This window comes from Myotis nattereri (assembly GCF_964212035.1).
Source record: "Myotis nattereri genome assembly, chromosome: 12".
NCBI lineage: Eukaryota > Metazoa > Chordata > Mammalia > Chiroptera > Vespertilionidae > Myotis > Myotis nattereri.
The window spans coordinates 73,782,084-73,796,069 of record NC_138087.1 but is presented as its reverse complement, the minus strand read 5'-3'; the positions used below and the strand labels follow the sequence as shown (position 1 = coordinate 73,796,069).

Below are 13,986 nucleotides of genomic sequence, written 5' to 3'. Positions count from 1 at the left end.
CTCAGACCATGAACTCATAGACCTAAACTGAGTCCTTCCTGCTATTTCTAGCTGTGTGACCTTGGCAAACACATTTTTCGGAGATTCCATTTCCTTATGTGTAAAGTAAGGATAATAATGAATCCGTTTTTCAGGTTTTTTGTGTGAGGATTATATAAACATAGTATTACATTATAAACAAAGTACCTGCCTACCACATATTAAGCTAGATTAGTAATTGGTGGCAATTAATATTACTAATAAATAATCCTAAATTGATTAGTCATAGGAAAAGTGGAAATTACAGAGAACAATGGGAAGTGGAAAGTCAGAGCTTGCTCTAAACTTGAGTAAAATCCATATAATGAATATTATTTATCTTAACCTAATCAATCATTCCTGCCACCTCTGTGCCATTGTTAATGTACTTTCTTAGCCAGGAGTGTCCAAACCAACCCAAATATTCTTGCTTGGATTCTCCTTGAACTGTCCAACTCCCAGTTCAAAAACTACTCTTCATATGCTCCACACCACATTCCCCACAATGAAAAATGGATTTTCCTCTGTTTCCAGAACACTTCCCGTGAACCTGCTAGATGCTTCATATGATCTTCTATCATAAGCACTCTTTTCCCCCATGAAAAATAAAGCCCTGGTACAATATTATAAATTAGAAAATGCCTCCCAAACTTTTATTCCCCCCACCCCCATTTCTCACTTTTATGTAGACTGACAGTTCATAAATGTAACCATTAAAAAAGAGGGAAAAACCCCAACTGGTTGATTCCTAATGTTTATCAGCGTAAACCCCCAAATGTGTAAATATCAATTTGTATATTTAAGTATTTTGTGACATATCATATGTGAAAGCCACTTTTGGCAAGTGGACTTGCCCCTGTGAAATGAATCTGATGAGATGAAAGCATTCAAGTGGAAGCTGTGTAAAATTTACTCTGAAAATGTGCTAATACTAGACTGATTCTTTAAAAAAGAACTAATTGTAAATCTCATTTTGTCCTACTTGATTATAATTATCTTAAAGAAGGTCCTGAGTTAATCATTTTGTGGATCTCCCAGTTTTTTATGTATAGTAAGATGTACATATTGAAAGAATTCCAAATGCTATGTCACATTACCAATTCCCTGATAAAATTAAACCCTCCACCTCAAAACAGAACTGAGGCTCTCCCTACAATTTACCTTCCTCTTCGTCATCTTCTGGAGGAGATGGTATCATTGAGCTCTGCGATCCAGACTGTGGCAGGCGAATGGAGGGGCTGGCTGTAGTTTTCCTCCTCTCTCTTTCTGACTCACTTTCCAAGCACACAACTTCGTATAAAGTGTCAGTGTTGCTCTTTCTCTCCTTTTGCTTTATCTTGAAGGTGAAAAATATTATTTTATTAAGTGGTAAGATTCTTTATTTTTTAAATTGAGTACTACTTCTGACTTCATACAGGATATAAGAATAAAAAAGTATTACTTCAAATAGCTATACTAAAGGTAGCCTTTTCTAAATAGAAAAGTATATGTATAGATTTTAAAACCCTTAGGAAAATAGCATGTTTATCAAGCAGGGCTCTAGTTCTGCAATTTTATTTATTGTCTAGAACAGCGGTTCTCAACCTGTGGGTCACGATCCCTTTGGGGGTCGAACGACCCTTTCACAGGGATCGCCTAAGACCGTCGGAAAACACATCTATAATTACATATTGTTTTTGTGATTAATCACTATGCTTTAATTATGTTCAATTTGAAATACATCCTGCATATCAGATATTTACATTACGATTCATAACAGTAGCAAAATTACAGTTATGAAGTAGCAACGAAAATAATTTTATGGTTGGGGGTCACCACAACATGAGGAACTGTATTAAAGGGTCATGGCATTAGGAAGATTGAGAACCACTGGTCTAGAAGATTATATCATCAAACATCTAACCAATATTTAGTAAGTGTGAATTAGAAATTTAACCATTCTGTGGCTTCCAAGTTACTTTAAGGTATCCTTCAAAGTTTCCCTTATAAAATTCTACATAAAAAAAAATGTTTTAAAATATTCTAAAATAAAGTTTAGGACTAAGAAAGTCCTTTTATTTCTGTGTGTGTGTGTGTGTGTGTGTGTGTGTGTGTTTTCCACTCCTTCAGCTTAACTGAAACAGTGTAGGAAACTTTTCTCTAACTGAAAGCTACAACTGGGGGCAGGAGGAGAGGTGAGTGGCAGAAAAAAGACTAATATTATCAACAAAATTTTGATAACTAAAAATTGGTTTGTATTTTGGTTTTACTTTGAGGTAAACATGTAACAGTTCAAGTGGACCTAAATTTAAATTAAGAACATGGGATAAAAAACTTTACCAGTACAATATTTAAATATTATTAAAATTGTGTATCACAACCAGTTTAGGGAGCTGGGGAAAAAAAAGGAGTGAAATACAGACCAAAAGGACAAGGCAGAACCGTAGGAAAAGACATAAACAACTAGAAAGGTGGCTACACCAAAGAGAAAGACATACACGCATAAAGTAAAAATACAGAAATTGGGGAGAGGGTAATAAGTTCATTAGGTACAGAAATACCAGACAGAACAGATTATATCATCTCAATGTTCATTTGGGTTCTTAAGAAAAATTAACCCATTCCAAGATAATGGCAACATGTCCTTTGAATATCATCCTGAAGCAATGTTTAATACAGAAGTTGGTAAACTTATCTGTAAAGGGCCAAATAGTAAATATTTTAGGCTATGTGGACCAATAGTCTTTGCCACAACTACTCAACTGTGTTATTACAGTGCAAAAGCAGCCAAAGACAGTGAGTGTGGCTGTGTTCTGAAAAAATTTTACAAAAACAAGCACCAAGCCAGATTTGACCCACAGACTGTATGTAGTTTGCACTGTTTTCCAACATGTCCACACAATTTTGACTTAGCTACTTACTATTAAGGACCCAGACTCTGTGAAGTTATATATTATCCTGTAGATTTGTGTCCAGTAGATACGCAAATGATTTGTGTCCAACAGGAAAGATAACCCAAAGGTTACCTACAGCAGCGGTTGCCAACCTTTCAGACCTCACGGACCACCAGTGGTCCACAGACCACCGGTTGGCGACCGCTGCTCCAAAGGTTTCCTTAAACCAGCGGTGGCCAACCTTTCGGACCTCACAGACCACCCATGGTCCACGGACCACCAGTTGACGACCGCTGACCTACAGGATATTCACCAGTTTTCTTTTTAACCTAGCACAACCTTTTTCTAATTCTCTTTTTAAAGGAAGGACTACTAGATAAACTCAAGTTCCTCAAAACTTAGAACCAGTTTTTACCGTCTTGTTTCCCTCATTACTTAATGAACTGAATTAAAATCTTTGGCACATGTTCAATTTAAATTTGGAATTATTTTTAACTTTTATATATTTTGATAGGAAACAGGATTTACTTTTGTTGTTATAAGTAACTCTAAAACATTAGTTAATTGTTATCTGAAACAGCTGAATGAGCTATTAATGATCATTAGCAGTGGAAGAGCTCTCGAATAGCAAGCATTTTCCTATTTTTTATCTTGAGAGGTACAGTGGTTTAGTGTGTATGTGTGCATGTGGCTATATATACATATACACAGCAAACAGAAATAAGAGGCCCAGGATTCCAGTATAATTATACTAATTACTTGACTATAGGCATTGGCCACATCATTTAGTCTTTCAGGCATTAGTTTATCAATTTATAAATAATTTTATAAGAGATTCTAAAGTCTCTTTGGCAATTAAAGTTCCATAATTCCATAGTTTTAAGAATGCTTAGTTGGCCTTTTATTCACCTTATGTAACTGTTGGAAAACCTAGTCTTTAGACCAATTTCTTCCTCTTTTAGTAAATACTATTTGAAAGTTTAAATCTAAAAAAGCAATCTTTCTTTCCCTAATATGTTTCTTCTCTAATATGATGCCATCTTAATATAACATTCCCCACAGTTGGGAAGACTTCCAGCCTAAAAAAGAATTACTGAGTCATCAGATAAATTTAGTAAAAGAAGATTCCATTTATAAACATGCATTTTTTAAAAACATTTCTATGATTGTTTTCCCATACAGCAATATAAACAACATATATGTTTTTTAAATTTGGCCTGCTGTTCCTTTCTAATGAGAACTGCAAAGTACTTAAAAATTTAAATTGTGCCTGGCCGATATGGCTCAGTGGTTGAGCATCAACCCATAAACCAAGAGGTCACCAGTTCTACTCCCGGTCAGGGCACATGCCCAGAGGTTTCAGGTTGATTCCCAGTGTGGGGGTTTGCAGGAAGCAGCCAATCAATTATTTTTCTCTCATCGATGTTTCTCTCTCTCCCTCTCACCCTCTCTCCCTTCCTTGCTCTCTAAAATTCAATAAAAAGTAAAATATATTTTTAAATGATATATTTAGCAAAAAAAAAAATTTAATTATGCTTAACTTGATTTAAGTAAATACTAAAAATACTCTTACAGAAAGACAAAAGGAACACATCGCAATCAAGAAAGAGCCCTGATTAAGGCTCCTAGAAAGCTTAGGTATGTATCTTTTTCACACAACACCCCATAAAATCTACTATTTTACATATTTGGATCTATAAAATGAGAATACTGTCTTCATTGGATCACTAAGAAAATTACATAAGACAGAAAAAATGAAAGTAGCTAGTAGAGTGATGACCACAATATATTAAGATGGCATCAATTAATGGTAGCTGCTATTACTTTTCTCTTTTCCTTTTTTAAGAGAATTTTATTTACTTATTTTTTTAATGGAAACATCTTTTTTAAAAAAATAATTATTTTAGAGATAGGAAGGGGGAGAGGGAAAGGGAAAAAGGGAACGAGGGAGAAAAGGAGAGAGGGGGTGGGAAGAGAGAGAGAGATTCGCGCATTCATTGGTTGAATCTTTGTATGAGCCCTAACCTGGGATAGAACCCACAACCTTGGCCTATCTGGACAATGCTTTAACCAACTTAGCTACCTGCCCAGGGCTAAATTTTATTTTTCAATTATAGTTTACACTCAATATTATTTTGTATAGTTTCATGTGTACAGGATAGTGGTTAAACATATACTTTACAACGTTCCCCTGATATTTCCAGTACCCAGCACTTTATGAGGAAAAACTCTCAACCCAGCATCCTATATCCAGGGAAAATATCTTACTGGAATGAAAGTGAAATAAAGGGAAACTTGGTTCTTCAAGAAGAAATGAAGCCGAAACCGGTTTGGCTCAGTGGATAGAGCATCGGCCTGCGGACTGAAAGGTCCCAGGTTCGATTCCGGTCAAGGGCATGTACCTGGGTTGCGGGCATATCCCCAGTAGGAGATGTGCAGGAGGCAGCTGATCGAAGTTTCTCTCTCATCGATGTTTCTAACTCTCTATCTCTCTCCCTTCCTCTCTGTAAAAAATCAATAAAATATATTTAAAAAAAAAAAAAAAGAAGAAATGAAGAGCAACAAAATTGATAAATGGGTAAAAATAAAAAATAATTTTTCCTCTTAATACATTTAACATATATATGACCTAAGTGATACTCAGATTAATGATAAATCAGACTCAAAGTGGTTTCTCCTTTCTTATTTCCTCCCCACCCCCACTCCAATATTTATAGAAAGGTATGGTACCTGTTTTAGTTTCAAAAAGAAATTTTCAGTAGTACTACGTTTGCTGAAGGGCCAGAATAACCTTTCATTAGGTGAGCAAACCCGGACTTTGGTTTCTAGAAGAAATCGAACAGGCTCCTGTACTTCTGTTATTACCAAATCAACAGCTGTAGTCATAAACAACACTTTATCTAGAGAGGGGGAAAAGCAAATTTAAGAAATAGAAATATATTTTTTCATATGATTAATGTAAAAGTAATTACTTTTATTATGAACTTTTAAGATATCTTAAGGTACTCCATTAACTAAAAATCTAAAATAATCAGATAATTTACTGTTTTGAAAATTTATATTCCATATTGAGAATTCTTTTCTTGGGTATCTTTAAAGTGGAATTAGTACAGAAGAGCAGTATACACTTTACAGCTAATGAAAAGTACTGTCAAACTGTTTTACAATAGTGATATATGTCTTCTTTATGCCACTCTCACCAAGGCTAGGGTTTCTAAACTTCTAAAATCTTGGTTAACAATGGTAACTGTTTATATCCTTTATCCATTTACCTATAATCCTATGAATAATAAGAAAAAATAAAGGGGGAAAATGCTATATAAGAGGGACTAGTTAAGCAAATAATGTTACATTTTCAGGATATGACATTATCCAACCATTAAATGACTTTTGGTGAAGGTGCACACTTGAAACCTAATGACCAATGTCACCTCAATAAATTAAACAAAAGACACTTGGGAAGAGTATGAAATACGTTTAAAAGGTTATTTATGCACAGAATATCTGAAAAGCTACACAAGAAACTGGTGGTACCCTGTAGAGTACGACCCTGGGGACTTTGGTAGATTTTTACTTTTCTCTATATAGAGTGTCCCCCCAAAATGTATACACACACTTTGAATAATTATAAAGGCAGTGATTAAAATATATTTCATTTTCAAAATTGAGCTATCAGCTGTTAAAGTGGATATACATTTTGGGGGGATACCCTGTATATCCTCTGAATTTTTAACCACATGTGCCTGTATTATCTCTCCACAAAAGTAAATAAAATTTAAACGCCTATAAATAAATGAGTACATAAGTAGAAAAGGAAGCAGGGAAAGGAAAAATAAGTGAAGGAAAAATGATACTTTATTTACACATCAAATTTAATAACAAAGAACTATTAAAATTCTTTGGTTTCACTAGAATTAGGTAAGCACTGGATACTTGTCAAATAGGTGGTCCTAAGGTTTGGGTATCTTTGTGGGACTAAAATTCTATCTATAATGATTGCAATTTTCATTACCTTTAGGAGTTTCTTCATTTACAACTTGAAAATGTGGAGATTTTGGATTCCAACTCCCAGTGATAACATAAGACTTTCCATCTGAACTTTTGCCCATAGATTCCTAAAGAAAAGAGTAAAACAAACATTAATGCCAAAGTAAGGAAACAAGAGCGAACCCCCACTTTGCTGCCTTTATATAAGAATAAGAAAGAGAATCAAAGAGGTTTTTTTAAATGGTAGAAGTGTATTTGAATAATTATAGTTAAAATTAAAGATGTTCCAATAATTTGTGCAATTGTTCCTGAAAACGTATACATAAATGCCATAAATCGTATCAACCTGTATAAACATTAAAGAAATTTATTACCTAAACCTGTATGTTGAATTCTGTCAAATGAATAATTACTACATACATTTTAGAATTGAAAATATTACATGTAATAGAACTAACACTAATACTACCTGCTTTTATAAAGCTTATGATAGTTTGCAAACAATTCTCTCACAACTTTTCTTCATTGATTCCCACATCAACTCTACATGATAAACAAAAATTATTTACTAATACAGTTAAGAAGCTAGTAAATATCAAGTCAGAAATAAATGTCCGTATCTTTATTGCTTTACAGCTTGCAAGAACACCTTATAAATGTGCTTTAATTTTAGATTCAGATAAGATAAAGTGAAACAATCTTTATTGAAGAAATAGTGTATAACTTAAAAAAAGAAAAGAAAATCCTTACCAAATCTAATAAGTGCATGTCACTATTTCGTACATCCTTTCCTGGGCTAAGGAGAAGACCAAAACACCTGCAAAGAAAGAACTGACATAAATTTGGAAAAAAGAACACAAAAAAGATGTTTAAAAAAATTCTTACTGGTGGAGAAAAAGGACACACTAAAATTAACAATAAATTACTATTGCCAAAATAATCCCCCTTACTTCATTAATTCAGAGAAGCATATTCTATGTTTGCCTTCTATTATCACATAAAGTAAGCATACTTGTGAATGATTTATGGAAGTTATTTCAAAGTGAATGAAATAGGCTCTGGCCAGGTAGCTCAGTTGGTTAAGAGCATTGTCCTAATATGCCAAGGTTGCAAGTTCGATCCCTGGTCAGGGCACGTACAAGAAGCAACCAATGAGTAAGTGGAATAATACACCCCCCTCCACACCTTCCTCTCTTCCTCTCTAAAAATTAAAAGAAAAGAAAAATTTAATTACAAAAAAATCAAAGTGAATAACCAAAAGAATTTCCATGGGTATAAAATATTTGCAAATATATATTTTTTCTCATTGAAGTATAAATTTTTAGAGAGAGAAGGGAGGAAGGGAGGTACGGAGGGAGGGAGGGCGAGAGAGGGGGAGTGAAACAGAGAGAGACAGAGAGAAACATCTATAGGCAGCCCACCCAGGGATCAAACCGAAACCATTTGGTGTATGGGGACAACACGTCAACCCACTGAGCCACCCAGCCAGGATGCAAATACATTTTTGAATACAGTATGTTACTCCACTAGATTGATAAAAACTGAAGTTAATATTTAAGCTAAATTTACAAGAAATGCTTACCTTTCAATGGCAAGTTCTTTATTAGTTGTTTGTTGCACATAGATGACAATCTTTTTATCAATTCCTTGGCGTAGTTTAAAGCATTGTCTGTCCTTATCTTTAGGAACTGCACTGTAGAACAACGTAATTCATTATTTTTGCAAAGTATTTTCTTGTGACATATACCAGAACACTTTTTGTTATATTACGAAAACCAGGTAGAAGAAAGAATCACAGATTCTATTCTTTTTTTGCGTCTGGTTTTCATATCATAACAGATTTTTCTAGACTCCTTTACTAAAATTCACCGATTTTTTAATCTGTGTTATAAAATGTCCTTAAATTGGTTATTATGTAAATGTAGAGAAGCTTCAAGCTAATTTTATTTCTTCATAGCTACCTTTTAGTTTGAGTAGATATTAAGAACTCTCATGCAGCCTTTTATAGTATCTCCTACTAGTTCTGTTGCCATTAACTTCAAGTTTACAGTAATAAGACAATTCAGATTTGCTGCATATTGGCTGCATCTGCCCCTTGATGTGAAAATAACATCATTACTGTATACTGTATGTAATCCACTAAATTATTTATAAAAGCTAGAAAAACCACTCCTCCATCCCCTAAAATGTGGCTTTAGTTTTTTTTCATTTTTGTTCCTGTAAAAATTAAGTATTTATAAAGCACCTAGCATCCAGCACACAGCTGCTCAAAAAAAAGTTTTCTTTCCTTTCTTTTTAGTCACTGGTTTTGACAAATAAATTATTATTGCCTTATTTGTTTAAATATGTAAGAAAATATACTTAATCATAGATTCTTTGAATTTCCAATCAAGGCGCTTTTAAAAAATCAGAGAAGAAGATGATATGGCCAACAGGAAGATGTTGCCTATCACTTCCTTAGGCAGTGATAAGCTAATTGTATACCTGTTTAATACAGGCATAGATCATTTTATTGCACGTTGCTTCATTGTGCTTTGAGATAATGCATTTTGAAGTTTTGTGGCAACCCTGCATCAAGCAATTCTATTGGCACCATTTTTCCAAAAACACTTGTTTACTTTGTATCTCTCTGTGTCCCATTCTGGTAACTCTTGAAACATTTCAAATTTTTCATTATTATTATATTTGTTATGGTGACCTGTGATCAGAAATCTTTGATGTTACTAATGTAATTGTTTTGGGACACCACAAACTGCACCCATATCAGATGGTAAACTTAATCGATAAATGTTACGTGTTCTCACTGCTCCACCAACTGGCCATTCCCGTCAGAACTCCCTATTTCCTGAAACACATATTGAAAGTAGTCCAATTAAGGACCCTATGGTGGCCTCTAAGTGTTCAAGTAAAAGGAAGAGTCACAATCTCTCACCTTAACTCAAAAGCTCTAAATGATGACACTTAGTGAAGAAGGCACATTGAAAGCAGAGACAGGCTAACAGCTAGGCCTCTTGCACCCAACAGCTAGCCAAGTTATCAATGCAAAGGAAACATTCCTAAAATAAATTAAAAGTGCTACTCCACATTAATGATAAGAGAGCAAAATAGCCTTATTGCTGATATGGAGAAAGTTTAGGGGGTCTAGATAAAAGATTAACCAACCACAACATTCCCTGAAGCCAAAGCCTAATCCCAAGCAAGACGTTAACTTTGTTCAAATCTATAAAGGCTTACAGAGGTAAGAAAGCTTTAGAAAAAAAGTCTGAAGCCAGCAGAGGTTGATTCATGAGGTTTAAGGAAAGAAGCCATCTCCGTAATAAAAGTGCAAGATGAAGTAGCAAATGCTGTTGTAAAAGTTGCAAGTTATCCAGAAGATCTAGCTAAGATAATTAAGGAAGGTAGCTCCACTGATGAACAGATTTTCAATGAAGATGAAACAGCCTTATATTGGAAGAAGGTGCCATCTAGGGCTTTCATAGTTAAAGACGAGAAATCAATGTCTGGCTTCAAAACTTCGAAAGACAGGCTGACTCTCTTGTTAGGGGCTAATGCAGTTGATGACTTCAAGTTGAAGCCAATGCTCATTTCCATTCCAAAAACCTTAGGGCCCTTAAGAATTATGGCTAATCTGGCTCATTTGGTTGGAGCATCATCCCATGCACCTAAAGGTCACATGTTAGATGCCCACTAAGGACACATACTCAGGTTGCAGATCCAATCCTCAGTCAGGGTGCCTACAAGAAGCAACAGATCCATGTTTCTCTCTCACATCAAAGTCCTCCCTCCCCCCACTCCCTTCCTCTGTACTCTATACATAAAACAACAAAACCTAGATAACAACATATCTGTTTACAACAGAGTTTAATGATTATTTTAAGACCACTGGTGAGATATCCTGCTCAGAAAAAAGATCCCTTTCAAAATATTACTGGTCACCCAAGAGCTCTGATGGAAATGTACAATGAGATTAATGTTGTTTTCATGCCTATGAACACAACATCCATTCTTCAGTCCATGGATCAAGGAGTTATTTCAACTTTTAAATCTTATGATTTAAGAAAACACATTTTGTAAGACTATACCTGCCAGACAGTGATTCCTCTAGTGCACTGGTTCTCAATCTTCTGGCCCTTTAAATACAGTTCCTCATATTGTGACCCAACCATAAAATTATTTTCGTTGCTACTTCATAACTGCAAATGTTGCTACTGTTATGAATCGTAATGTAAATATCTGATATGCAGGATGGTCTTAGGCAACCCCTGTGAAAGGGTCCTTCAACTGCCACAAGGGTCACGACCCACAGGTTGAGAACCACTGCTCTAGTGGATCTGGGCAAAGTAAATTGAAAACCTTATGGAAAATTCACCATTCTAGATTCATTAATAACATTCATGATTCAAGGGAAGAGGTCAAAATATCAATGTTAACAGGAGTATGGAAAAAATTAATTACAACCTTCCTGGATGACTTTGAGGGGTTCAAGATTTCAACGGAGAAGATAACTGCAGATGTGGTGGAAATAGCAAGAGAATTAGTATTAGAAGTGGAGCCTAAAGATGTGGCTGAACTGCTGCAATCTCATAATAAAACTTTAACCGATAAGTAACTGCTTCTTATGGATGAGCAAAGAAAGTGGTTTCTTGAGATAGAAACTACTCCTGGTGAAGATGCGGTGAAAACTGTTGAAATGACAACAAAGGATTTAGAATCCTATCTAATAAAGAGGGAATATGTACATTGACCATCACTGGAGAGAAACCAAGATGGAGGCATAGGTAAACACCTGAAATTGCTGCCTCGCACAACCACTTCAAAAATACAACTAAAAGACAAAACAGACATCATCCTGAACCACAGGAAGGCTGGCTGAGTGGAAATTCTACAACTAGAAGGAAAGAGAAAAGCACACTGAGACTCAAAGGAGGTACGGAAGTGCAGAAGTACGGAGGCTCACGCGCGCACGGAAAGGGGCTGGCAATGGAGGACGCCAGTGTCTTTTGCAATCGGGAGGGAGGCACAAGCTCCCGACGGTCCTGACTCCAGTTCCGGGCAAGTCTCTGGGGACCCAGACTCATACGGGGAGAAACTGGACTGTCTGGCAGTGGGCAAACTCGAGGGCGGCTTTCTCTTAGAGGTGCTTGAAGCGATTACCAGGACACTGAGACCCGGGACCTCTTAGGACAGGACTGAGGATCAGCCATAGCTGTTTGCTCTGCCCTGTTGATTTCCTGAGTCCCAGCCCCACCCAAGCTGCTAGCAGAGGCTTTTGCATATGAATGGGCTGGCCCTTTGAGATCTAAAATTACCTAACAAACTGCAGCTGGGTCAGAAAGACCCAGAACATCCAAAAGAAGGCCCAAGGCCCCACAGCAGCTTGCATTGCTTCACAGCTGGGCCTCATCTGGGCACCTCCAAAACCCAAACAAAGACGGGGAATCTGCAGATCTCTCCGTAGTTCCTGCTGGGTAGCCTCAGGCAGAGGCTAAATTAGCACCTCCTTAGAGATCCAAGAGCCTGTGTACTCAGTGGTCAAATTGAGACCATCCAGATTACAACTCCTCAGATCCATAAGGGACACACTCAGGGGGCAGACTCAGTGAGCACCAAAGCCCCACTGAAGCAAGTCTTGTCCCATAAGGGTGTCTCCAGCTCAGAAGTTCTCCCACTGCAGACACAGCTGATTCTCACAGCCAATTGGCCTGGAGGTCAATTCCTCCCAGTGATACCAACTACAATCAAGGCTTAACTACAAGACTGTGCACACAGCCCACAAAGGGGTGCACCAAGAGTGTCCACCTCAGGTAATTGGGGAGGCTGAGCCACTGGGCCCTATAGCACACAAAGCCACTCTATCAACACAGGGAAGCATAAAAAATGCAGAGACAAACAGATCACAAATGACAGAAATGGAGGAAAGCAAACTACTGGATATAGAGTTCAAAACCACGGTTATAAGGTTTTTCAAGAATTTTCTAGAAACCGCAGATAAATTTAGTGAGACCATCGAGGATATGAAAAAGGACCAACTAGAAATTAAGCATACACTGACTGAAATAAAGAATAATATACAGAAATCCAACAGCAGACAAGAGGATCCCAAGAATCAAGTCAAAGATTTGAAATACGAAGAAGTAAAAAACACCCAACTGGAAAAGAAAAAAGAAAAAAGAATCCAAAAATATGAAGATAGTGTAAGGAGCCTCTGGGACAATTTCAAGCGTACCAACATCGAATTTATAGGGGTGCCAGAAGAAGAGAGAGCGCAAGATATTGAAAACCTATTTGAAGAAATAATGACAGAAAACTTCCCCTACCTGGTGAAAGAAATAGACTTACATGTCCAGGAAGCGCAGAGAACCCCAAACAAAAGGAATCCAAAGAGGACCACATCAAGACACATCATAATTAAAATGCCAAGAGCAAAAGACAAAGAGAAAATCTTAAAAGCAGGAAGAGAAAAAAAGTAAGTTACCTACAAGGGAATACCCATACGACTGTCAGCTGATTTCTCAACAGAAACTATGCAGGCCAGAAGGGAATGGCAAGAACTATTCAAAGTGATGAACAGCAAGAACCTACAACCAAGATTACTTTACCCAGCAAAGCTATCCTTCAGAATTGAAGGTTAGATAAAGAGCTTCACGGATAAGGAAAAGCTAAAGGAGTTCATCACCACCAAACCAGTATTATATGAAATGCTGAAAGGTATCCTTTAAGAAGAGGAAGAAGAAAAAGGTAAAGATACAAACTATGAACAACAAATACACATCTATCAACAAGTAAATCTAAAAATCAAGTGAATAAATAATCTGATGAACAGAGTAAACTGGTGAATATAATAGAATCAGGGGCATAGAAAGGGAGTGGGCTGACTATTCTCAGGGGGAAAAGGGGTGTGGGGGGTGCGGGAAGATACTGGACAATAATCGTGCACCTATGGACGAGGACAGTGGGTGGGGGGTGTGTAAGGGCAGAGGGTGGGGTGGGAACCGAGTGGAGGGGAGCTATGGGGGGAGGGGGGGAAGAGGAACAAGTGTAATAATCTGAACAATAAAGATTTATTTAAAAAGAAAAGAAATAATCCCAATAAGATTAAGGGATGGAG

At 36.6% G+C, this 13,986-nt stretch overlaps 1 protein-coding gene across 1 annotated transcript in view; it reads right to left on the bottom strand.

Annotated features, from left to right (window-relative positions):
* RABGAP1 (RAB GTPase activating protein 1) overlaps positions 1-13,986 on the bottom strand; it is a 130,542-nt gene that overhangs the window by 69,717 nt on the left and 46,839 nt on the right. The window contains exons 7-11 of the mRNA XM_081104111.1: positions 8,461-8,571; positions 7,629-7,695; positions 6,904-7,006; positions 5,622-5,791; positions 1,180-1,354 (exon numbers count right to left, since the gene is read on the bottom strand). Of these exons, the coding sequence (XP_080960237.1) occupies positions 1,180-1,354; positions 5,622-5,791; positions 6,904-7,006; positions 7,629-7,695; positions 8,461-8,571 (626 nt within the window). The remainder of the gene's footprint in view (positions 1-1,179; positions 1,355-5,621; positions 5,792-6,903; positions 7,007-7,628; positions 7,696-8,460; positions 8,572-13,986) is intronic.